The sequence below is a fragment of the Elgaria multicarinata genome, chromosome 6 (genome assembly GCF_023053635.1).
Source record: "Elgaria multicarinata webbii isolate HBS135686 ecotype San Diego chromosome 6, rElgMul1.1.pri, whole genome shotgun sequence".
NCBI classification, from domain to species: Eukaryota; Metazoa; Chordata; class Lepidosauria; order Squamata; family Anguidae; genus Elgaria; species Elgaria multicarinata.
Genome location: NC_086176.1, coordinates 84,276,721 through 84,299,779, shown reverse-complemented (window position 1 = coordinate 84,299,779; position 23,059 = coordinate 84,276,721). Strand labels below are relative to the sequence as shown.

The following is a 23,059-nucleotide window of genomic DNA, read 5'->3' as shown; positions in this document are numbered from 1 at the left end:
CCCCAGGCTGTGGTGAGACCAGTCCAGCTGCCCCAGCCCACAGCCACGGAACGGGGAGTGAGTTTGTGAGCGACCCTCACCGGGTGGCTCCTCTTGCTCTTCCTCCAGGGCACTGAGGCAGCGACCTGGGCTTCAGCCCCATTACAATTCAGTGCTTGGGCTGGTCATTGCTCCCACCAGTGGCCAAAGCTGTAACAATCACCCACCCTCCCACCTCACTGCAGTCTAGAAGTATGAGTGGGTTGAGTGAAGGACATGGCAGGGGGAGGGAATGTGTGTGGGATGGTGGCCATCAGTCGGCCAGGCCACCTCCCACCCAAAGAGGAACAACCCACGGGGAACCTCCACTGGCCATTCTTCCCATGCTGGCTGGCTAAGGAGCAGGTGGTAGTTGCAGAAGCTGCTGGGGTACATCAGCTAGAGGTGGCGTCTTCTTGCCTGGAACTGCTCTCAGGTGCAGGCAGGTTGCTCCTGTTAGGTAATTGGAACAACTCCACACATTTCCAGACACCAGGGGGCCAGCCATAGTGATTGTCCTGTAGCTCCATCACTTCCTATTTCCTGCTTCTTCCCTTTCCTCTTCCTCTCTTTGTTTTTGCAATAGGCACCATGAAAGGAGCAAGTTGACATATCTTATGCCTTCACTCACTTAACTCAAAATACCCAGCATTAGGAGGTGTTAAAGCTGGGTATTAGATAGCCTTCTCTGACAATGTGTATAAGCACTTATAAAGTAAGTTGAAGTTGTTGCCATCTTGTGTTTATTGCCTCCCATATAAAATACTGGGTTGCCACACTTTCTCTATATAAACAACTCTGCTGTAAGTCACACCACACTTAGTAGCTCTGAGGCAGCAGCCCCACTGTGTGGCCTAGAGCTTTCCCCACCGCTTGCATGGCCAGCTCAGTGAAGTGTGGAAAGTGGTGGTGCCCAAGGTATTCTTGCCCAAGTAAGGGCCCCAAAGAAGTGGCCTTGATGGTCTGGTTGGGATCCACACTCACAAGCCATTTTGAAGGCTGAAGGTTGGCATTTAGCCCCTGCCCACCATCTTTAAGGGGGCTATTACATTACATCAAAGGGAATCACATGCTCAATTTTGCAGGAGAGCATGTTGGGCTTAACACAGCACGTGTGTATGCACACGCACACACACACGTTTCATTGGGCAGGAACAAGGGTAAAGTCCTGTAGAAAAGCAGCCGCTTCTCCTGACAGACACCCCACTCTCCCATCCCAACCCATCAGTTCTCAAAAAATGCAGAGGAAAATGGACTTATTTATTTATTTATTACATTTTTATACCGCCCAATAGCCGAAGCTCTCTGGGCGGTTCACAAAAATTAAAACCACAATAAAACACCCAACAGGTTAAAGACTTGTCACAGCAGGCCGCCTTGGGATGATTGCTGGGGCATTTTGTCAGTTGTTACCTCTTCCTCCTGGCTCATAGCAACCTCACATGCTAGGCATGCCCCCCAGATGTTTTGAGCAGTACCCCAAATCTTTAAAGGTGCTCTAATTGCCATCATCTGTCTTCATACAAGCCTTCTTCTTCCCTCTGAACTCAGAAGCCGTGCAATTACTAGGAGACCTTAGGATTCACTCCCTTAGACTAATAGGGAGCAGAACAGAAAGGCACCAGCCTTCTAAACTCGAGGGGAGGCTGCCACCTTTCGTTTCACAGCCAGCTCATTATTTTCGTTAAGTCCAGAGTCCAAAAATGATTAACAGCACCGCTGCCACCAAGCTTTCTTGGAGTGTGCCTGACTCGGCAGAGACCTGCCCAGCTGATTGCTACCAGGCAATTGCACTTTGAAGACACGTTCAGAGCCTGAGGCTGCTGCCTCAGACAGCTGATTTGGGACCTCCAAGTGGAGGCATGGAGGGTAAGTGTTCAGTAAGGACGGTTTGGGGCATTGCAGATTGCACAGTTCTGTCCTGAAGGCAAGTGTTAATTTACTATTAAAAATCACTAGGGAGGGAGTAAAGGATGCGGCAGGCGGGTGTCCATAAAAGCAGCAGCAGCAGGGCTCCGAGGAAGCACCGTTGAACGCAGAGCGCTTTGCTGCGAGGCAAAATCGAGGCGCAGCATGGACAGGCTGGCCCCAAGCGGTTGGAAGGTACAGGCTAGAGACGGAGGACACACACAGCCATGATGTCGGCGCTTTAAAACCTCCCGCGCCGCACAAAAGACAAGGCCAAACCCTCCCACCAAGCGCTGTTCCCGAACACAATTGGAGATAAGAGGGATGGGGGCCTTCCAGGCACAGGCTCTCGCACTGTTCGTCTTGGCAATGGATCAGTGGCGTGACGTGTGAGCATGTGCAGAGCGCTTTAAAGTAGCACCCACGAGGGAGGAGCACACAATCCACACACACCCCTCCCATGCCCTTTCCAAGTTAAGGGCTATGCGAGGGAGAGCCATCAGAGGTGGGCCCTTGGAGGGTCAGGGGGGCAACTGATTACAGCCCCTCTTACGCACCTCTTCTGCAACCAGCTGCGTCCTCAACTGCGCGTGGGTCACCACCGCCCTCCCCATTGGATCCACGGATGAACACATTCCCCTTACGTTAACCCCTCTCCTCAGCACCCTGAGCGGCACCTCAGCCTCTCGCTGCCCTTACAAAGATGGGGCTGCTTCTGGCCCTTGTCAACCCACCGGCCTAAAACCTTCACAGCCTTCTAAGTGCATCCTGAATTTTAACCTCTTTTTATAAAGGGCTGATTGACTCAAACCAGTTTGGGCTATTGCGATATAAGTATATCATCCTTAGGAAGGTGGGTCCACCCACTAAGTAATTTTCTAATTTGCTAGCTAAACGACTGACATTGTAAATGGAGAGAACAATCAGATCCTCATAAAAAGATCTCTCTTCCCCTTCTGAAATGTTCTGTATGCCTGTCGGAGGCTAAGATGTTTTCTCTGATTCTCAGTGAACTCTGGGTATACCCTAGAAACCAAGATTTTACTCAAGTAGGTAACATGTAACTAGTTCAATTAGACTGACTTTATTGACTTTATTTATAATTTTGTGCATGTGTGTATTTGTGACCATTGCTTTCCCTTGTTTTTTTCTTTTCCCAGCTCAAAACCTTTTTATATTTGGCTATGTTCTTTCAAAGGGGAATTCTCACCAAACTCTTCTCCATGCGAAGGACCACAAGGTTACAAAACTACTACTTATGGTCTCAGTATTTTTACAAGGTTTTGTTAAATTTTCTTTTTCTGGGTCCACCGGGAAGAAAAGTCATCCCTGTTCCAACTCTTGTAACATGTAGTCTTGAGTCTTATTTTTTGTATTGGATAGTGTAAACTGGCACACTATACTTGAATCTAATTAATTTTCTATCATTTCCAATGTGAAAAGTATTTTGTAGTCTTCCTTGAATATTCATATATCATTGTGAGTAGATTACTATAATTCAAAGTTTACCGATAGAGACTGCAGCTGAGAATATGACTTGCCTATGACCAAGTGTTTCATATTTGTATCACAAACTTAGAAAATTTGTGTGCCTTAGCCACACCAGGACACCTCTAATGTGTTGAGAAGGGGAGCAGGGTCACATCCATCAGTCTTGCCGTCTGCCATTCCCAGAGGTGACACCTGCTGGCAAATGTTTGGTGAATGTGAGAATGTCCCTACATGTGCTCCGGTGTACTTAAATTGAATGCCTCCTCGTGAGGGGGGATTTCATGCTCACTAAACATGTGGATGATCATAGAATCATAGAATAGCAGAGTTGGAAGGGGCCTACAAGGCCATCGAGTCCAACCCCCTGCTCAATGCAGGAATCCACCCTAAAGCATCCCTGACAGATGGTTGTCCAGCTGCCTCTTGAATGCCTCTAGTGTGGGAGAGCCCACAACCTCCCTAGGTAGCTGATTCCACTGTCGCACTGCTCTAACAGTCAGGAAGTTTTTCTGGACTTAACCATGGCATGGGCTAGCCAGCACAGTACCTTGACTCTGCTTTGAACCCATGAGGGGGGAATCCATAATCTGGGAATTGCCCTATCATCTGGGAGATATGAAACCTAACCTTAAAAACCTATCCATTAAACTTTCCTGCTAAGAGAATGGCTCAGGTATATTAGTTCCAAGACAGTGCAAGTTTTCACCTCTTGCCAAGTGGTAGGACCGGACAACCCAACTGTTGGAACTCTTGGGACTTGTACCGATCCCAAGATGTTGTGTGCATAACAGCCTTATAACACAATAAAAATGCAGTAAAAATGTGTTTTTACTAGCCTGGGAAATGGCAAAGGGGAGATAGAGAGCTCTGGTCCTTCTTCAGTTTCCACTGCATGTAGAACAGAGAGGAGGGTGCGCCCCTCCTCCGATTACCTGCTTGGTTTCTATGGTTTTAATCTTTGTAAACCACCCAGAGAGTCTTGGTTATGGGACGGAATAGAAATCCAATAAATAAATATGGTGGGCACAGAAGAGGAATGGAGCACGCCATCCATTCTCTGCCATTCCCTCACCTTCATGCAATTCCTTGATGCCCTGGTTATGAAGGATGTGCTTAAATAAAAGGCTGCAATATAGCTATAACATGCCAAGTCAATTTTTTAGGCTGTTTGGATGGCCTGCGAATGTACAACAATAGAGAAAATCCCCTTAATCTTTGAAATGTGATTTCATGGAGAATGGAGTGCAGAGCTGCTATTTTTTGCCCAACTGTAAAACTGTGGATGATGATTTCATAGCAATTTGCACTTCAACAACTAAAACTGTTTCACAAGCCTGGCCATGTAGAACTGGAAAAGCTGAAATAGTCTTTACTGCTAAAGCAGAAACATTAAAGTACAGTTTTATTAGTGGTTATTCTGTTTATTTTACATTACAGAGAGTTTCACAATTCAAGAAATGGAGTCTTATAAGATTGTTTTGGAAAACATTCTATATCAATTAAAATATTTTGGAAAATATGTTAATTGTAAATATATTATGAATAACATTTTAAAACATACAATACATAATTTATATAAACACAAATATACATATAACACTGCTTTCTTCATATTGCTGGTAAAATCCCTTCATTTAAGAGTTAAGTGTCCCTCATCATACATTAGATGAATTATTTTTAAAATAGGCAGAAAAGTAGAATATCCTTCATGATACAACTTCCTACCTTGTTTTACCTACACAATCTATTACACTGCCATGGGCTTGGTGCTATCAACTGGTCTAATTCAATAAGCGAATTGCCCCCCTTAAAGTGAAGTTAATTGTTTTGGAAACGCAGGGCATGCTTTGGACAACTGCACTGAAAATAGTTTCCTATGAAACCACAGAACAGAAATGGTACAGGCAGTACAACAGCGTGGATTGATTTAAATCAAGGCAGCTAGGATTTCATTTCAGTGTGTATGTATGTGTGGTTCTGTATAGATAAGACCTAAAGTGTCTGAATTTAGGGTTCTAAATATATTATGATTGCATAAAGTGCCATAACATATATTTGTACAGTAAAAGGTGAACTAAATCTTAAATCTTGGCCTTACTTCCAAATTATCAAAAGCTCACATTTAATAACATGATCTATGAAGTAGATATTAATTACCAACTGAAAGCATAATCCTTTCACTTTTCTTCCATATCCAAGAGTTATGAAAATGACAGCCATCAGTATCAAGATATATTGAGAATTGCTGACTTTTAAAGAAAGGCTTAGTACTCCTAAAGAAAGGACATCTTGTTCACCAGCCTAAACAAAGTGAACATTCAGTACATTTTTATTCTTCAAAATATGAAAAGTTATTGTAAGGGCAACTATTTGAGAGTAAAATGTTACTTTGGATAGTGCAAAATCATCTATAAAATGTATACACAATGGAGAAAGCCTGAGCAACATATTTTACATCCAAACTATTGTACCATAACAATGATCAAAATGTCCTTCTTAAAATATACTGTATTCATTTGAAAAATGCTTCTATAGTGCCCTTAGAATTGTTTGACTTGGCTTTTTTGGATGTTGACTGTGGAGCCATTGTTCCAGACCTGAAATTAAACACACACAAAAATATCACTAATTAAATTAAACAACTGTAGTAACAGAATGGTTGATAGTATTACATTCTAAACATTCAAGTAAAAGTTTACTTAGCACGCACAGAGCTTACCGTTTTGTTCCTATTGTTGAGTTTGTACCATGTTGCCCTCTATCCAAGATTCCTAAAGAAATGAAAAAATAGCATGCATTCTCTAAGAAACATATAATACAAATGGAAAGCCACAAAAACTGAAGAGAATTCTACTACATTACCTTTCCCTCCACTGTTATCCCCCCACCCCATTTTTTCCTCTGACATCTCTACAACTCCCATTTACCATTCTTTTTATATCATGCTTGTCACCATGTTGGGGGTTGGGGGGAAGAAACATCTGGCTTTAAATGATTCATCTATATCAATAAAAATGTAAATGTTCGTTCGAAACAGACGTTATATCTCCGAAAGTTCTTCACCAATTGCTTTGAAATTTTGACAAAACGTTGCATTCGAATACGCAAGCGTTGTTATGGAACTATGTTCTATATGGGGTCAAAAGTTTGTCTTAAAATCGAAGAAATAGGCCTCCTCAAAACCAGTCCTGCTGATCATTGTGACATCGCCAACCAGTAGGCCAATCCACTGCCTTTGCCTTCTCTCCTATTTGCATGTTCTCTCCTATTTGCTCTTATAGGTCATTGTGACATCGGCAACCAGTAGGCCAATCCACTGCCTCTGCCTCCTCTCCTATTTGCATGTTCTCTCACAATTGGCTGAGTGAATATAGATGTCACACCTGTGACAGTTACACGTTCTGAAGAAAGGTAACTGCCAGGAGTTTCCACTAACCTCCTCACCGTAAAAACATCCTTTTTAAAAAACCAAACAGTAGGCCAATCCACTGCCTCTGCCTCCTCTGCTATTTGCATGTTCTCTCACAAAACTTTGCAATGGCACGCGGCTTGCAGTAAAAAAATTACTGAGCAATGTCATAGAAGGAACAATCTTGACAGGACCTTTCAAAGGTGAAGATGTCCTCATTCCTCGCATTCCTATGATTCCAACAGATATGCCATTTCAATTTAAGAGATTGCAATTCCCAATTCGATTGGCGTTTGCAATCACCATCAACAAAGCTCAGGGCCAATCTTTAGAATTGTGCGGTTTAGATCTAGACACAGATTGCTTCTCACATGGACAATTATATGTTGCGTGTTCTAGAGTCGGAAAACCAGACAATCTCTATATCTACACAGACAATGGAACAACTAAAAATATTGTATATCCACAAGCATTGTGAAATTAAACATATTAGAAACATCCGCTTTGTCTTTTCTTTCTTTTCAATTTAACCAGACTGAGCCACAGCAACGCGTGGCAGGGTACAGCTAGTATCAAATAAATTTAAGAAACTCTGCAGGTATTTTTCAAGTGTGGGTCTTCTTCCATTCTGAAGAGGCAAAGGAGGAAGTAAAGCAATAACACCTATAGTAGATTTGGGGCAACAAGGTATCTCAATCCACTTTAGAGCTCTCCCTGCCCCGTGGTTGAGCCCAAGTCTCAGTGGGAGAGCCCAATTTCAATGAGACCAACACAATTGAGTCAGTGCAATCAGTTCAGGGACAAAAGTGGGATGAATAGGGGTGAGAGGATAGATTTAGAGGAAGCACATGGAGGGATGCACTTCTGAGACCTAAGCAAACTACAGATTACTTCTCCAATGGGTAATGCTGGCTGAGAATGGTTAGCTAACTATGTTCACAGTCCTCTGAGACTCCCAAACAAATAACGGAGAGCTTGTGTTAGGTTGAGTGGAGGTGACAGTAGATCTTCTTGCTCCGGTGGGCAGAGGGTTGGATCATTTTGGACTCCCCTCAATACATTTTCTCCAAAAATATGGGATCTCGTACTCTGCCTGATCTCCTACTTTCACATCTGCATGCAGATAAATTGGGTGACAGATGCATATATAATTCAGGACTTCCAGGCCTTAGAATTATTTAGGACAAGGTTCAAAGTATGGGACATTTATTTACTATACTTTAACGGTCAGTTGAAACCTCTCTTATATAGGCAAAATAAACTACTTCTGGTTACACTATAAAATGCAGGCACTAGTGACCTCAAGACTGGATTACTTCAAGGTAGTCACTGAGGTCATCAGATGGGATGCTTCTGGTAGTTCCACATGGACCTATAGTCCAATTAGAGTCCATCCAGAGTATAGCCTTCAGTGTGGTGGTTCCTTTTCTGAGGAACTCCCAGCTCCTAGAGGTTAGACAGGAACCAACGCTGTGTTGTTTTGGGCCCCTGCTCAAGACACTCTTATTTCAAGAAGCCTTCCTTGACTGAACAGCCATGTGTTTTTTTGGTTTTCTGTTTATAAAAAAAATCAGTATGGTGTTTTATTCTTTTATTGTTAAGAACACTGGAATCTGTTTAGATGTGGAACAATATATAAATGTTGTAACAAATAAATTAGTAAATTAAAAACAACAGTAGAAGAACGAATTAAAACTTCAGCAGTTGAAAATAGTCTTACTGAACAATGAGAGAAGTTCGCTACAAGACTACCGCAATGGTGGTCGAAAGAGAACTGAGTGGGGGAACAGGTGGGAACCTGTTAGGGAGGTGTGCCATGGGATGGTAGGGTTCCCGTCAAAACTTCCTCAGCTACAGACGTTTTCTGAACAAGGCTCTGAGTGGGTGTGATGATGAGCCATCACAAACAGTAACTCTTTACCAAAGGATGGAATATATATATTAGCCAAGTATTTCCAAAACAATGCACAATTCTAAAACATGATGCAAATTTACTCAGACATAAAGTCCTCCATGTTTAATGGGCCTTACTCCCAGGTAAATACACATAGGATTGCAACCTTAACAATAATTCCCCTTGATTATTGTTATTCAATAAAGAAAGTATTACTTTGAGCAAGTTTTTCAACAATTTTTGTTATGTATTTTTCTGTATACATTAAAATATCTCAACATTACATTGCTTCCAAATGAAACGTAACGTTTAAAACCTTTGTGAAGTTTTTTCAAGGAAGCTACATTCAAAGGTGTATTTCTTTCATTACTACATATCTATTTTCATGACCTAGAAATTTATTGCTACCCCCACTAATAAATGTGTGAAGTAATTTTTATACTGTTAAATACATGCTCCTCTATTTTCTATGCCAGACTTAACAGTAATATTGATAGCTTATAAAACAGATGACAAAATTAACTCAGTATGATTCAAAATATGTAGTACTACCAGTGAGGTGGCACTCTTTGAGAAAAGCCACTAGTAGCTGGTTTACTAATAGAGAAACAAATATGGGACATACACTAGATAAAATAAAGGTAGGAATAATTCATCCTGAAACTTCCACATAACCTGTATAAACCAAAGATAGGCAGCACCTGTTTTATTTCTTATATTTATATCTTATATTTATATCTTATATTTTGTGAACCACCCAGAGAGCGGTATTGGGCGGTATAAAAATGTAATAAATAAATAAATAAATTTATATCCTAGTTCCTCAGAGTTTATGAACTAGCTTTTATTTTTTTTGAAGAAAAATTAAGCCAATTTCTTTCTTTTTTAAAAAAAGTAGGGAAAACAGATCTCATATACATTCACTTGCTGCACCATATTCAAGGCCCTAATTTGTTCAAAATATGCCTTTAAAATTCTTTAAAAGAATGACTGGTAAACTAAATACTCACCCACGCTTTTTGAATTTTCTGTCAACTGCTTGATAATGCCTTTGTTTAAACAAACATCCACATGCCTATTAAACAATGTAAGATCCTTTGTTTCTTGTTCTAAGTTGCAGACTGGACAAACTAAAATGTTGCTTTCAGTAGCATCAGAAAAACATGGCAAATTGATTTCTGAACAACTGGACTCTTCAAAATATTCTTTTTTCCCCATTAACAAGACATTAGAAGAAAAGTCCTGTTTTGCATTTATATCAAATACAAAGTCACTAGAAAGGCTATTTCCACTATCAGTAATTTTTTCATTATCTTGAGGCATAGGAAAAATATCTGTGCTACTACTGGTAGCATAATCAACTACATCTGTTGATTGCACTTCAACCCATGGCTTACATGTTTTATTTTTTTCACATTCTTTCTTTTCCCGGTCCAAAAACAGATTGGTTGTATTCTCCCATGATTTGCTGCTATTTGTAATTTCCGCATTATCTTTTTCTAATGTTCCACTAAGGCACTTGTCAATATGCCTATTAAATTCCTCTAAAGTCCTATCTGGATGCTTTTCAAAACAAACAGGACAAATGAAGATCTGGTGCTCATTATCCTTTCCTTGTTCATCTGGTGTCATCTCTGGTAGATTCTGCTTCTTTGAAGGCTCACTTGAAGAAGTTTCTGGATTGGCTTGCTTTCTTGTAGCTCGTTTTTTATTGAAAAAACTTTCTTTCTCGGGTCCTTTTGGAAAATTTTCCTCAACAGATTTCCTAAAAAAGAGCCTAGAAGCACTGACTTGTTTTCCTGGCTCTAAGAAATTAACAATGCTCTTTTGTTGATATTTCTTTTCATCTTCATTTAGAAAACCTGATACTCGTATACCTAAATATGACAAACAAGCCACATAAAGTTGAATGGCAACAGAACTTTAAAAAATCTCACTGAAATCAACAAATATTAGGTAGGTAAATAAATAAATAAATACAATTTCATGCAGAACTGCAATATTCCCTACAGGAATGAGCTCCCTAAAGAGGTTCGCCTGGCATCTACGTTGTACTGTTTCCAGCACCAGGTAAGGATCTTTTTATTTTCCCAGTATTTTAGCAATTTACTATCCTAGTCTTTTAACGCTGCTATTTTAAACCTGTATTTTAAATCTCTGCATTGCTGCTCAATTTTATTCTGGTTGTGCCTTTGTATTGTGGTTTTAAGCTTCCATATTATATTTTATGCTGTACTTGTGGTTTTAACTTTTGTGAACCACCCAGAGGGCTTTGGCTACTGGGCAGTAGAGAAATGAAATAAATAAATGAATAAAACAAACTTTTGCAAATAGAACATTTTGATTAACCTTACTATGGAATCCTGACACCTGCATGCCATTCTAACATGTTAGCTGGGCCATCCTATGGGTCCCTGGGACAGCATGCTAGGGGCCAAAGCACAGACTGGAAATTCCCCTCCAAGGTCAGAAACAGAGCTTCTATCTTGGAGGAAGAGATCCACTCTCAGATTCCCCCTTCCTACTCTGTGGAAAGATCATCCTTCCAACATAGCAGAGGAGGAAAAAGAGAATCATGGTGTTGGCAGAGTAGGAGAGACTCTGGTTTCCCCACAACAGGGAGAAATATTTAGACCAGCCCTGGAGCACTTGAAATGGGAGGGAAATGGTTAAAAAAAGTGGAAAAGTAGCAAATACCACTCCATGCCCAACAGGACAACTGCCCTGCCCAACAGGACTTTGGAAGTATCAGAGCGCTCTGACATAACAATAGGATTGCAACTTAAGATAGTTTCACTCAGTTCCCATTGAAATCAATGGGATTTAAGTTAGTTAGGAGTAACTTTGCAGACTGATTTCAATGGGACCTAAATGCAACAACCCATTATGAATTCCGGAGCTTATAAAACATTATTGCACTTCAACACATGTGATGCCGCTAATTCCGTACCATTTTATATATCTTATAAAATACTTATTCTTTGAACATGTCGTCTTAGGATAGCTGCTTTTCAAATCTTTTTAAATCTTAAAAATATTTATCAAAAAAAAGCTTAGAACTCAAAATTCCTCCTGCTGCCAATGAAAGTTTTATGTAGCAAAGATTAATAGAATGTTCTAAGTTAGCATATTTTGTTACAAGTAGCATTTAAATTTGTGTTATTAGGATTTTTTGGCAAGTAATGACTAAAGGGAAACAGAAAAGTATTGCGACTGAAAACCATAGACATGTAGTGATGATGATGATGATAATAATAAATAATATATTTATTTCTTACCCACCTCTCCCTCTGATAGCATCATTATCACTTAAATGAAGCTTTTTCCTGACACCGCCTGAAGAGTTTCAGCTGCATCACCACAAGCATGAGGGTCTGCTTTCTTTTCATTTAAGTTAAAACTGATATTCTGAGAAATAGAATTCTGCATGGAATTCCCTTGCAAACACTGGACTGGATCCAGATTTAGGTGCATGTAATAGAGTGTGTGGGAAATGACTTTCCTGCCCCCTCCCTCCCATGCCAGCCCCTTCAGCCCCCTGAAAATTCTACACAGATCATCAGGGGACACTGCTGAATGGGGTACACGCTGGGGTGCTCAAAGAAGGTGTCTTCACCTGATTTTCAGGGATGTCTCATAGAATCATATAATAGTAGAGTTGGAAGGGACCTACAAGGCCATCGAGTCCACCCCCCTGCTCATTTGCACAAATCTAACTTAAAGCATACCTGACAGCATCTCTTCCTGTGCACTCCAACCTATCCCATTCAGCATGGTCCACCAACCCTCTGTGTAGCATTTTCAGGGTGGGACGGCAGAGATGCCCAGGGGAAGGAAGTCACGGAAGTCTGTTTCCACCAGCTGTGCTGCATGTGCCTAAAACTGGATCCAACCCATTGCAAGTGGCAACCAGTCCTGTTCATAATTAATGAAGAACCAAACCTCTCAACAACATAAACCCAAGTAATTGCAAATAACATGCAATTGTCATTTGAAGAGGTGTTGTTATATTTGAAGAAAAGTGGTGTAACAATGGCACATGGTTATCATGACTGTCTTTTCTTTGAAACATCCAGTGCTACTACGTTGCATGATTCTTTTTAAAAAGTGTTTATTTAATGTTCAGAAAATATAACCGATATAAATTAGTTATAACAAACCAACAATACAATTGCTAAAGTGATATTTACCCATCAGTCTTAGGCGTAAAGGTTGTGGACTGACACCCTCTATTTCTGATCTAAGCAACTCTTTAGCAACAGCAAATATTTCTTCTTCAGTAGAAACTGCAGACAGTATTGTAGAAGCTCTTGTCTTCACTTCAAAGTTTACATTCTTCAACTTTAAAGTTACAGTTCTAGCCTATTAAAAACAACAAGCCTTTTCAAACAGATTTAGAACCTTTTCTCATGTTACACTATTCTGAGATATAAGATACAGCTTTACAATAAGGTTCAAACCCCTTTATGTGAACTTTTAACAGATGTCATTACTCACTGACATTGTTTTTCTATTATGTCCTTATAGATAGGGTTGTCAAGCAACTGATCATTCAACTGTCTTGCTTTTGTCCAATTGTATTGAAGAAAAGATTTATCAGTATTCCTTAGGTTGTCAGACACTAATGAAAGCCAGGGCAAGGCTATTCAAACAGGAGCAGGCTCAGTTTTTAATGGTTCTAGTAAAGTTTTATGAGTCAAAATAAAAAGGATGAAAATTGGAAAGGCTGTTGGTGGAGAGATGAACCCTGTTCTTCTGAAGAAACAGGACTGAATATCATTTTTCCCTAAGGGCCGAAAAATACAGTATAGCCGTTGCAGATATTGCAGTGGTGGTGATGGGGAGCCTGGTACTGGGTGACCCAGCTTTCACACAGTGTGTTCACACTGAGGATGTTCACACAACACAACAGCATACTGTGGGTTATTTAATCCACAGTGATGCTGCGTGGGGGGGGGGAGTGCAGCCCCCATTTTGAATATGCAACCCCCACTCAGGGATTGTTTTGTCATGTGAACTTGGTGAGTGTGGGTTGAGGACTGAACCATCATTTGTTTTAGGGTTATGCGAGGGTTGTTTAACCCTCACATAAGCCACACTCACTGGGTTCACACAACACAGCAACCCCCATGCAGGGCTGGATAAGGAATTTGGCGCTCATGGGTGCCGTGGCTCAGCATGGGTTAAATAACCCACAATGAGCTGCGCCGTGTCAGCAGTCTCGAAACAGAACACATAGAAGTGCATCACAACACATCTTTTTGCATTTCCTAGTGCATAGGCCCTCCCTCCGTTCTTCCTGTCCATCATAATTGATTTTGCTAGTCAGTGAAAAGTAACAGCATCTCTGTGGTTGTCATATTTGAGAAAAACAAACACAAAGAATATTGGTGGGAAAATGTTTACATTAATATACCTAAAGATATATTATATTCACCAATAAGTGTTTGTACAGTGTTCACTTTTCATCCATTTCATCAACACTTGAGACCTTTTCACAGAGGAATATAAAATAGGTCACTTTATATCAATGATTTTATAAGAGATTGTTGTGATACTACATAATTTAGGTCTAGATTTGAGGCTGATTTAAAAAAAAACGACTTCAATGAACTTATATGGAGTGTAATTTAGAGCAAAAGTAGTAACCAAATTAATTATGCCTCTGCTGTTATCTCTTTAAATAAATTCCAAATAAATAAGTAGTAGCTAGAATTCCTCTAGATGTCCTTGAGCATTTCTCCTTCTGGTGCCATAAATGTCAAAATTAGACAGTGTAGCTGAAGTTCAGTACATACAGTATACCATTCTCTATTATATGTCTGCCTTGGGCTGCATCTATTATGAATTAGATGAGAAGAAATAATGGTACATCTTTTAAATGTTTGATCATTATATGCTTGGGCAGAGTAATACCAAAAGCAATCTATTACTGTTCCTTCTTTTACTAATTAACAGCTTTTACTACAACATCTACTCTATGCAAAAGTACTTGGTGAATTGATTTTGTGAGGCACAACATAACTTTAGGCTAGATAAATTCTTGCCTAAATTATTCCTTACAGGAAAACAAACAAAACAAAAATACGTCCCACACAATGCCAAGCGATGCAGAAGGCCTGAATACTAATAAGTATGAGGAAATTTATATTTTATCATGAAGTTACCTACTTTAAGTCCTTCCTTTTTCAAATCCTGAGCAAGATCACTGCAAAGGTCTTGACACAATTTGTATTGTTCTGCTGCTGCAGTTATTTCATTAAATGTCCTGTATGCCAAAAGAGGGAGGGGGGAAATCCAAGAATTTGTCCTCAAATATCACAGGGGAATTTATCATTTTTCTATTGACCCTTGTGGAGTACATATCAAAGTATTAAAGAGATAGATTTAAGCTAAGCAAGAGAGATTTGCAAAAACTACTGAATAAAAAAAGGCTATTTTACTCTGGCATTTTAAAAAAACAAATATCTCGATATGTAATAGAAAATGGTTATCAACTAAACTCAAGGAAACAGCCATAGTATGGTTTCCTGTGCACCCTGCTGTATAATACCAGCAAAGGAAGTGATGCTTGAGCTCCTCAGCATGGGATAAGACTAAGTTACTCTCACTTAGTTCCCAATGAAATCAATTTGATTAAGTTAGTCATGACTAATTTCTTACATTAATTTCAATGGGATCTAAGTGCTACTAACTTAGGCCTTTTAGTAGAATGCCTAGATCTCCAATAAGAAAGGCTCAAGTATGCTAGAATCACATAATTTCCATCTCCAAGGAACCAAAATCTATTCCTCCTAAAGCTGTTAAAACAATTATAAAGGAATGTTTTTATAGGAATAAGTGTTGTACTAGACATATTGTCCTTACCACTGTCTGTTCCCTTGATGAAGAAGGATGTCCGCTGGACACAAGAAATAGTAAATCAAGATAGAAACTCACTATAGTACAAACACCTCCACATTTGTGTTTGCATCATCTATAAGAAAAGTGACGTTTCCAGCACTAGGAAAAACTTTATAGGTTATTTGCTTAAGCAAATTCAAGTGGTGTGGTATATACATGGATATACATGTGACTACATACCTTTCAGTACTCATACTTTTTCTTTCCCCATCCCTTTAAAAAGAAAGAAAAATATGAATGTCCAGACAAGTGTTAAATTTAAAAATACCACAATCACAGTGTAGACCCAAGGAACAAAACCTCAAGATTTATGAGCATTTTACACACATAAACAGAGCAAGAAACAAAGCAATGGAAATGTTAATTACTGTAACTAAGTATGATATAAAAGAAATAAGAACTTCAGTAAAAGCAATCACTTCCATGCCAAATTGCATAACAAATTTGATACAGGTTCAGTGGATGCAATTTTGGCTCCTGCTTGTCCAATTACAATGGATATTTTTTCAAATTGTACAGCCCGAGGATGTGGACAGGATCCTTGGAGAAGTGAGGCCTACCACTTCTGTGCTGGACCTTTGCCCTGCCTGGGTTATAAAAGCAGACCAGGAGGCGGGGGTGGGAACTGGCTGAGTGGGTAAGGACAGTGATTAATACTTCTTTACGACAAGGTGTAACTCCATCTTGCCTAAAGAGACAAAAAGCAGCTCAGAACCCCACTGTGTTGAATAATTTACAACCTGTCCGTCTTCCAAATCGGCTCTGGAATGTTCCAATGGTGGATGGTCAGCATTGGATACAATGCAGAATAAATACAAGATTAGAATAAACATATCTTTGGCTTGGTAAAGGGCAGTTCCAGTTGTTCCTTTTATGTATGTATGTACTTATTTATTTGAAGTATTTTCATGCCACTCCTCTGCCCAAACAAGGCTCTCAGAGCTGCTTACAAAGAATCAGTGAAATAAGACATAGAATATGTAATATGCTAATAAAATATTCAGAAAATATCTAAAGTGAACGTAATGCACAAACTACCTCTCCAAATGTGTTGAACCCAAACCAAGAGAGATTTCCAAGAAGTTACGCCAAGATGTTTCAGAGAAGAGGAGAGAAATCAGTGCCCTCTGTTGGTAAAGTTCTGTGCAAGTCACAATTCCCAAAGCTTTGAGCATTTTCTCTGTTACTTTTCCTATGCCAGGCACCTGAAAGAGAATTATAATACACCAATGAAAAGGAAACTTCCAGTAAAACAATGAGAGTATACTTCAAACATTTCCTCTGGAAGTGAGAATATTTATCAGTCCCAGTTACTCCCAATGATTAACCATCAACAAGATTCTAAGGTACAAAGCACGATGTAAACTAGAGAAAGATAACATACAGTAATTTATTAACTATTATCTTGGAAATAGAACTATTTTTTAAAAAAATCACAAATAGTTACATGCCCTTGTAAAGTGCCTGCCATGGCTGGTGAAGCTATTACATTTTACGGCTTCAATATACTTAGGTCCAGCTGTGCTGTGAAACATGTGCATTGAAGTCTAAGATAGTTTATCCAGTTTATCCAGTATAAAATTAATACATTTTACTTTGTTCCAAAACCAGTAGAATTGCAGCAGCAGTGCTTAAACTTAAAACTTAAATTTATTTTTTTTCAAAAGGAAAATGTTGGGGCTCCAGCTTTTCTAGAAGCTGCCTACTCTACCGAAGCCCTCGATCTCTTTATTAAGCCACAAACAAACAAACCAAAACCAGTGGGGAGGAAGAAACGAGGTTGTTGGGCATGATGAAAATACCCTCGTCTGCAGTTTTTAGTAATCTTAAAATGGAGCAGAGCTGCTGTGCAGATTTAACTAGTTTAAACCATGCTAGCATACCCTTCAAAATTTTAGATGAAAATAGGGGCATGGCATTTCTACTACCAAGGATCACTTTTCAAGCCCCACCCCCTCCAATATGAATATAGTGTTGAAGGTTCTTAAATGTCTGCTGAGCAGAACCTTATCCTCTGTTGATTTAAAGTCAAGAGGATGATTGTTCTTTTGGTTACAGTTGTACTCGGAAAACGTAATACATTATCAACACTTCAAAACATACCAAAAAAGCAGCAGTGTGTGCAAACAGCAGGCTGTGTACTACCTGTTGCCCTATCCGCATTCTCCACGCCATGCATAATTTTGTACACCTGTATCATGTCCCCCCCCTTAGCCTCCTTTTTTCTGTTGTTGTACTCTTCCTTCATGGGGGAGATGCTTCAGCCCCTTGATTATTTTAGTTGCCCTTATCTGCACTTTTTCCAGCTCTACAATTTTTTTTTTAAAGTATGGTGACCAAAACTACAGAACTAGCCACACTTGGATGTTACAATTTAGGATTTTTATCATCCAGATGATTAAAAAAAAATGGCATAGGCAAAGAAGTTGAGTGTTGCTAGTCTCCAGTGATGTTATGGGCACCAAATTGCTCAAGACAATCATGCAAACACATTTATTTATTTATTTATTTATTTATTTATTACATTTTTATTCCGCCCAATAGCCGAAGCTCTCTGGGCGGTTCACAAAAATTAAAACCACAAAAAACATCCAACAGGTTAAAAACACAATTACGAAATACAGTACAAAAAGCGCAACCAGAATAAAACCACACAACAAAGTTGATTATAAGATTAAAATACAGAGTTAAAACAGTAAAATTTAAATTTAAGTTAAAATTAAGTGTTAAAATACTGAGTGAATAAAAAGGTCTTCAGCTGGCGACGAAAGCAGACAGATTTCAGAATGCATGACAAATATTAACAGAAAATCCGGGAGGGAGAGATCACATTTTTCCAGCAGCATCCCATGCCAAGAATATATTGTATGGGAAGCCCTAGTCCAAAAAGGACCTAATTAAGAAGCCACGGATAGCATATAAGTACCTCAGTTACTGAGAAGTATTTCATATTTGCTCCAGCTTTGACATAAAATTCTCCTTTCTCAAGACTGATACAACAAATGGAAAGGGGCACAAAAGGGAAGCCGAACGTAATTATGAATAGAATTATGAATAGTATAGAATGCCATTTGGCAGTGCATTTTTTATGTATCCAAGGGTTTTTCTTTTTTTGCAGGTATCAAGCAAATATTTCAGAAATGTAATTAGGGAGTCCAGGCTTCATGTAGGTATAGAAGAAGAAATGAAGACTAAGAAAGAGGTTAACAGGCAGTAAATAGTCTACTTATGCAGACACCAACAGAAATAAGGGTGGCAACACTGAATAATAAACCAGTTAGCACTTCTTACCTTTCTAATGGGTAAATCTTTGATGAAATTCATCACAGTATCTCTTTCTGGGGTGATTCTGTATTGACCATTAGGTTTATTTTGATCACTGCACATTTTTGCCAACATCATATTTGGAGCGATGCCTAAACAAAAATGAACAAGCATCAAACAAAACAAAAACAAAATATCTTCCATCTTCAATTCTCCATGATTTCAGAGATAACATACTGGTGCTGCATATGTAGTAAACAAGAATAATTTTAATTTTAGTTGAGTTTATTTTCAAAGATATAAATAGATCCTAAAAATCTTGACAACCACAGGTCAAGTTCAACCATTCATTAAGGTAGTAATGAAATAGTAGAAGAATTATCACTATGAATCCTTTGTGAAATGTGCATAGTTGAATGTGAAAATTACTACTACACACATTTCAAACACAAGATTCTCTGCTATTTCAGTTATGAAAGCTACTTTATACCACTAAGAGGGACAATGAAAATCATCATTTATGGAAAAGTTATATTTAAATGAATAATCTGTTCTAGAAGTATAGTTCTAACTTTTTCATGAAACGACTAAATAGAACCAAGGATTTGGAATGAGGTGTCATCAATACATTATTTCTCTTTTACACTGGATTCAGTGGAAAAGCTAAATCAGTGCTTGATATCAATAATGGAATGGATGAAGGCAAATAAACTGAATTCTAAGATGGAGGTGTTGTTGATAGGTGGTTTGTTTGTTCAGAGAAGTGGTATTCAAAAAGTTCTGGATGGAACTGCACTCCCCCAAAAGAAAATTCACAGTCTGGGGATGCTCACAGACCCAGCTTTATCCAGCAACTGGTACTGAGAGGCATATTGCCTCAGATACTGGAGGTAGTGTATAGCCGTCATGCCTAGTAGCCACTGATAGCCTCCTTCTCTATGAATTTGCTAATCCTATTTTAAAGTTCTGGTACCACAAAATTCTGGTAGCAAAATTACAGAGTTTAACTATGCACTGTGAGAAGAACTATTTCCTTGTATCTGTCCTGAATTTCCCACAACTTAGCTTCACTAGACCAAGTTGTAGTGTTGTGTTAGAGTTAAACTTCTTTCTGTCCACTTTCTCCACACCAGGCATAATTTTATACACCTCTATTATGTCTCTCCTTGCTTGCTTTTTTTCTAAGCTAAAAAGTCCCAAACATACTACTTACACAAGTCAGTAGTATTCTGAGAACTACATTCCCCGGTACATTCCTTGTATCTGGCCCACAGCCATAGCAGCATGCCAGGCATGGGTGGGGGTGGGGAATCCTCTGCTTTTCCTCTGCATCCAGAATAGCAATAAGTGTAAGAGGGATGGGAGGGGGCTTGGAGGAGATTGGGGGGGGGGTTGATGAGATGGAAAGCAGGGTTAGGGTTTATTCTTTGTTTATTCTTTGGAATTTCTGAATATTAAATACTTGAGAGTGGAAACTAATCCCAACTTTATCAAGGCAAAGGTTAGGTGTATGGTGAACAGAGTTCACATCTCTGTTTATCAACTGTTGAAGAATCTATGCCATTATAGAGTAGATTTAGCCTAATTATAAGGCTTCTATAATACTGATTTAAGCCTGAAGATTTCAGAATTGTATTTCTCATGGTTAAAGTACATGATTCTTAGACAGTGATTTTAGCAAGTCACTGTCATTTATTTTTTTCTGAAAATAGAATCCTCACAGTTTTTCACGTGACAAGAATGTTGTGAACCTACTGTGAACTCTGAGATGTACATTTTGGAATTAAAAAATAATATAATAATATAAATGTATTTACCTGCACTGGCAGTCAGCCTTGTTTTTTGTTCAATCCTAAAGCGAATTTCCTCCACAACTTCCTCAGCAGATATTCCAAAGACAACTGATTTTATTTCAGTTATTGATTGTTGATGTTTCTCTTCTTCCAAATGCAGCAGAGAAGAGTCCACTGAATGCTTATTTATCAGAGTATCATCATCAAACAAGACTGGTGAACAGGAATGCACCTCTTCACTCAACTTTGATTCATTGCACGTAATTATATTCTGCTTGCCTCATTATAAAAAAGGGAAAGAAACCATCAGAATTCTGTAAACGAAATGATCCCTTACACAGCAACAAAAGTAGATCCAGCTTTTCTATTCACTGTATTTGCCAAGTATTTGCAATTTTTTATAAAATGGCACTAATGATTTTTTTTTCATTGTAATTGCTGCAGAGCCTGCTTGCCCAAGGCAGGGAAAACTGTAAGGTCTGCAGTGCCACAGCAAAGGAGGTTTCGAATGCATACTCCTTATAGAAGAGTTGCACATTTACAACAACAAAAATTGGCTCTGAGTGAAAGGGTGTATATTAATACAAGCAATATTTCTTTAGATTTATTTATTGCAAGCCACACAGAGAACTTTCTGTTATTGGGCAGCCTAAAAATGTAGTAAATAAATGAATAAGCTTTTATAAGCTTTAGCATTTTCTGTTTACAGATAGCAAGACAGAGCTGCAATTAAGATCACAATTCAGACCAGCATTCACCTATCCTGATGAAAGTAATTTGTCCAGGTAAGCAGAACAGGAACTCCCTCCTAAAATGAATGCAGACACTCATATACAAAAGGGATTCAGAGTACACATGGAATGCTAGACTGTGACATCAGTCTGTTGATCTTATCAATAGCTACTTGACTAGTGTTCTGTCTTGACCTTGTCAAGAAGCCCGCAGGCCACCATGGAGTTAGGTATTGCAGCACTGTGAAGAGTTCCAGTGAGCAACTCGCTACAAAAATTTTTTTAGGACTGGACTGATGTCTTTTATTCCTCCAGGGCTAGATCACCCATCCCAGTCTCTACCCTTCCTTGAGGACTGGAAGGCTTTAAAGAGATAGGTCTTCGGTTTGGCGCCTGGATAAGATCTACTCTTGATGCTGGGGCCTTGATCAGCTTCCAGCACCTTTGCCTCTGGTGCCACTGATCTTATGGATCTGGCAAGCTCCTCCTTATCTGAACTGGAGCCCAGACTGTTGCTCAAGGTGGAGTTCCTTATTATGCAGTGTTAATTTGAGAACTAATTTTAAAAAGTAACACCTTTGAAATTAACCAGTATGAGACTTAATAGCAAGTGATTCTTTCAAAGATGGCTGCAACTTTACCTCCTGGAAACAAATTAATTCTACTAGGTTTAATTGGAAATGAAATATTAAAAAGGAAACTGTGCGGGTGATTTCAAAAAGTGTTCCAACTAAATTACTCTGAAATAAACATTACATGCAAACAGCTAATAATTAAAAGTATTTAAAAAAAATATTCCTCTGCCATGTAATTTCCTGTGCTTGCAAGTCAAAGTAAATACAAAGTAAAGTATTCTTTTGGGATGGAAATTCCTGATAATTGCTTACCAGCTAGAGCAGAGTTGGATGTTTTGATGAAATACCTTCTTTTTCCTTCATCCCAGTTCTTTCTTTCTTCTAAGTACTCTGTTATATTCAAGTAGGCTTCATCAAGACCCATGGGCATATAGTGAGGATCATATTTGGCTAGTATTTCCCTAACCTTGATAAATAGAAATACAAAATACAAAGTCGTGCTACTGTTGCATAAAAATAAAAAAAAAACCTTTGAAATACCATGCATCTACTCAATACCAACACTGACAACAAACCATTGGTTTAAAAGCTGCTAAGATGCCGTGCACAAGAGAGAGGAGGTGCACTGGCTGCAGTGTGCCTGCCTCTTCCGCTTTTATTTAGCAACCCAGGATCAACTCCTGCTGAGCCTGGGTTTGGATGTCAAGCTCAGCAGCTGCCACTCATGGATTGCTGAGCTAATCATGGGTTGCTGAGTAAAAGCGGAAGAGGCAGGTGTGCTGCAGGCAGCACACCCACTTTCTCCCGCTTGACTCCGATAACCAACTGATTTTTAAACCTATTGGTTGTTATTACGCACCATTCAGCATGGGAAGTAATGCTGGAGGCTTCATAAGGAGGGGGAATTAGTGATTATCTTCCCCTGATTGGAGCATCCTGAGTAGAACTCTACAAAGAGCAGAACTCTCCATCCTACTGATGGAGAAAATGTTGGATCATAACCACATTTATATGTAGTAAAACTGAACCTTCTAATAAAACTTTGTTCTAGTTAAATTACTGTTGCAATAGAA

The 23,059-nt window shown here is 39.1% G+C and overlaps 1 protein-coding gene across 3 annotated transcripts in view; it reads right to left on the bottom strand.

Moving 5' to 3' along the window:
* Nucleotides 1–4,834: 4,834 nt before the first annotated feature.
* Nucleotides 4,835–23,059, bottom strand: part of POLK (DNA polymerase kappa) — a 40,888-nt gene continuing 22,663 nt past the window's right edge. For all 3 annotated transcript variants that reach the window (XM_063127939.1, XM_063127938.1, XM_063127940.1), the window contains exons 7-16: nt 22,299–22,452; nt 20,705–20,959; nt 18,915–19,039; nt 16,662–16,828; nt 15,804–15,836; nt 14,892–14,988; nt 12,911–13,082; nt 9,731–10,597; nt 6,137–6,188; nt 4,835–6,014 (exon numbers count right to left, since the gene is read on the bottom strand). In XM_063127939.1, the coding sequence (XP_062984009.1) occupies nt 5,930–6,014; nt 6,137–6,188; nt 9,731–10,597; nt 12,911–13,082; nt 14,892–14,988; nt 15,804–15,836; nt 16,662–16,828; nt 18,915–19,039; nt 20,705–20,959; nt 22,299–22,452 (2,007 nt within the window). In that variant the 3' untranslated portion in view covers nt 4,835–5,929. The remainder of the gene's footprint in view (nt 6,015–6,136; nt 6,189–9,730; nt 10,598–12,910; nt 13,083–14,891; nt 14,989–15,803; nt 15,837–16,661; nt 16,829–18,914; nt 19,040–20,704; nt 20,960–22,298; nt 22,453–23,059) is intronic.